Below are 3,811 nucleotides of genomic sequence, written 5' to 3' on the forward strand. Positions count from 1 at the left end.
AATAGACTGAATCATGCAGTGAAAGAGCGCACTTGACTTCACGTAATGCGTGCACTCTGTAGGTGTTTTGAATGTTTTTTTTGCGTCGTGAGAATATTGAGTAAAATAGCTCACTTGTCATGGTGTTATTTAACTATATCATGTTATGAATAAACTAAACATTTTGAATTTTTACCTCAGTGTGTTTCTTCTGAGTTTATGTGTGCTGTCACACTCATTTGTTCTGAAGTCTCGAGACAAACAGAGTGAGCTTCAGCGCGAGCTTGTATTCTGTATTCTGCTAACTCACTTACCGCGGGAAGAAAAAATCTTCGGTCTGTCCAATGATTGTAAACAGTCATTAGGTCCGTCAGACTTAAGATATTTTAGCGGTAATGAGACCAAAAATAATTAAGACCCATCGAATCTGAATTTAAGACATTTTAAGACTTTTTAAGGCCTTATATTAGGAAAACGTTATTTAAGACATTTTAAGACTTTTTAAGGACCCGCGGACACCCTGCAGTGGTTTTAATTCTGGATCAGTCAGGTCAAGGTAGCTCGTTTAGAGGTCTTTTGGCATCTCCCTGTGTTCCTGTTTGGTATCGCAAATTGACTTGTGCAATTTTTTTTATTAAAAGTGCTGTAAACTACTAAATGTAATGTACAAATGTTAATTTTCTGTGAAGCTGCTTCGCAACAGTGTATCATGAAAAGTGCTTTACACATAAATAAGAATTGAATTGCAAACAATTATTAATTTATTTATTTATTGCACTATATACATTCATTGCGAATTATGAAAATTAAAAAGTACTTTTTTAGTACTTTAGTTTGTATTTATTTTTGGGTGGGGGAGTGGGGTTGAGTACCGCCACTTCTTTTTTCTCTACTTCAAGCACTGATTGCGTATCATATGCACGCCAAAGTCAATTTCTGCGTATAAATTATGCTATTGATAGGCATATTCATAAGACCGGGCTCATTTATTTTTTTTAAATGCCATAGCTGTCACACGTTATTAGCAGCTCACAATTATTTGTTGTACCATAAATGTAACAAAAAGGTTTTTAACAAAGTTAATGTAATGACTTGTGTTTGATGATATTCGTCTATATTTACTTTGATTTATGGAGTAATGTGGATTTCTTAACCTGATAAATTAAAAGGATTTATGTTAAAATAACACAGAGCAATAACATATAGGGCCTATTTTCACATCTATGCAAATGCATATAACATATTTGTAACTTAAGTAATAAAAAAGAGACAGTTATTGAACAATAAGGAGTAGTAACATTTGTACAGTCTTACAGTTACAACTGGCCCTTGATGGCAGCCATAATGTTGAAGTGACCCTCAGTGAAAATGAGTTTGACACCCCTTAGACACTTCCTGACTGTATGCTTCTGTATGTTTATGCATTGCATCTTTTTAGGGGGTCAATTAATCTGACCACTTGACCTGTATCTGTTGTAATAAAACTTTTTTTCTACCATCTAAGTAGAAGGAGGAATGAGAGAGAGTTCTCACCCAATACTATTTAATCATAGTTGGGTCTGTTTTGAGTATGTAGTTCACATGACATGGTTCAAGTTTTCTGTGATTGTTTAGTCAGCTTGAACTAAATCCAGCACGGCCACCCCAAAGTGCAGAACATTCTGACTTTGTGAAAAGGAATTATCTATTAATCTTACATTTCTTCATTATATAATTGCCCGATTTGTTAATATTTAAAGGAAAGCTCGCCATTGGCCACCACAGCCTAAAAAATTAATGAAAAAAAAAAATAATATGTTATCAGACTTTTTTTTTATTCAATAACTATCGAAGCTTATGCTTACGGTTACATTCAAATCACAAGTCCTATAAACGTCAACCTCCTAGGGCTGGGCGATATATTTAAAAAAATCTTGATATTGTCAATTTTTATGATATTCGATATATATCTCGATATGTTTGCATCTGCTTTTAAATCATAAAAAAAATATGAATTGTTACAAAGTAAATACAAAATGTTTAGTGCAAATTTTAGCAGTTAAAAAAATCTAGACCAAGTGATCACTTATTGCTTTTTATTAAATGAACACGTGTATTTGTAACTGAAGTAGCGCAAAACAAGTACAGAAAGTGCATTCTGTCAACTGTTTGGTGCATGCAATTCACAATTTACACTGTGCAACTGGGGGAAATAATTAAACTGGGATAAGTATTTTTTACACGTTTTTAGCTAAGAACACAAGTCTGTCAACTGTCTCTTGTTTAAGAGAAGCTCTGTGGCATGAAACTATGTTCCCTCTGGCACTAAAAACCCTCTCAGATGGGAAGCTAGTTGCTGGAACACATAGGTATTTCACATAGGCACATAGGTAATATATAAATTAATACCAAAGACTTATGCACTCTCGCTGTCTATATTATGAAAACTGGTAAAACAAATGAAAAATATTATAACAGTGAAATTCCTAATAGTAATTCCAAATTGCCATAGCCTATGTTTCTCTATTCAAGAGTATAAGTATTCAAGTATTCTCTCTATACAACCGCGGTTGAGTAAGTGCATTTATTCAGCGATCACAATCGCAAACAATACAGTCGAGATCTCATGACAGAACACAAACTGGTTGAGTGACGCTTTTATTTAGATGCTAAACTCCAGCTTGTTTGATGGTGTTTCAGATCATCGCGGTGGCGCTTCCGCAATGAGCGAGCGTGTGCGCATGGTTGCCAGATTGCTTAAAATAAGCAAAACACTGGAAAGAAAATGTATGCTTGTAACAGTGAAGCTCTGATTCAGGGATTTTAACTATTGATATCTGGCAACCGCACTCATGAAAGCTTGTGTAGTAGAGGCGTGTAGAGCAGTCTGCAATAACATGTTGTTTCCTTTTTTGGACGTTCGGCGCGTTCTTTTAGGAAAGTATGCTTGAATTTGAAATATTCAATATTCACAATATTTTCTAATTTTACATCGTCGTCAAAATTATTGCGATATTATCGTTAATATTCGATATATCGCCCAGCCCTACAACCTCCCACAATTATCTGACCGGCAATGGGGAAAACTGACAACACAATTTATAAAATAACATTTCTGTTCCACTAGCCTTATCAAACAGAACTGCTTGCCAAACAAACAGATAATCTTTTTGTGCAAGTTTGGTGCACAGAAATTACAATTTATCTTTAAAATTTAAAAATTACAAAGAAGCAGCTCTAATAACCTGAAAGACCAGGAAGTTTCTGGCCTTGATGAGGATTCCCAGTTTCTCCAGTTCATCACTGTATTCAGACAGACCCACCACTTTATTATTGATGCGGTACTCTGATGAGGAACCTACACAAGACAAACAGAAAGCAGGAAAATGAATGATTCTTAAGAGACAAGAGAGCATTCTGAACACTACATTCTATGGCTGCACAATTAATCAGAAAATCGTCTACTGCTGTGGTCTAAAATGACCTACTTGTAGCATGTTTTTGAATCAACTGAACATTGCAGTCAATAACAGACATGTCAACTGTTCGTAGGGCTATGCTATTATTTTAATTTTAGTTTTGATTTTGACTTCCAATGATTATGAAAACACGATAATTTAGATAAACTGTGCCGCTTTCCGTCTCTTTCCTTTAAAAGCAGTGTGCCGTCGCCCCTTCTTAAAAGTCCAAACTTCATGTCCAAATCAGTCAAATCATGTAACGTAGCTGTCATAAAATGCAGTCTACTGTGGGACATGCTTTATTTTAAAAAGTTATTAAAAGCATCTGAAATGGTCCAACCTACTGGCGTGCAGTCACTTAACGGCTGACACCTTTCTACACCAGATGCGAG

The 3,811-nt window shown here is 35.1% G+C and overlaps 1 protein-coding gene across 1 annotated transcript in view; it reads right to left on the bottom strand.

Annotated features, from left to right (window-relative positions):
- The window catches only part of LOC107704222 (structural maintenance of chromosomes protein 1A-like), a 56,164-nt gene extending 52,669 nt beyond the window's left edge, over positions 1 to 3,495 (bottom strand). The window contains exons 1-2 of the mRNA XM_016507109.1: positions 3,447 to 3,495; positions 3,184 to 3,316 (exon numbers count right to left, since the gene is read on the bottom strand). Coding sequence (XP_016362595.1) covers positions 3,184 to 3,316; positions 3,447 to 3,495 — 182 coding nt within the window. The remainder of the gene's footprint in view (positions 1 to 3,183; positions 3,317 to 3,446) is intronic.
- Positions 3,496 to 3,811: the final 316 nt, after the last annotated feature.

This window comes from Sinocyclocheilus anshuiensis, unplaced genomic scaffold (genome assembly GCF_001515605.1).
Source record: "Sinocyclocheilus anshuiensis isolate Anshui unplaced genomic scaffold, SAMN03320099.WGS_v1.1 scaffold1878, whole genome shotgun sequence".
In the NCBI taxonomy this organism is placed as follows: domain Eukaryota; kingdom Metazoa; phylum Chordata; class Actinopteri; order Cypriniformes; family Cyprinidae; genus Sinocyclocheilus; species Sinocyclocheilus anshuiensis.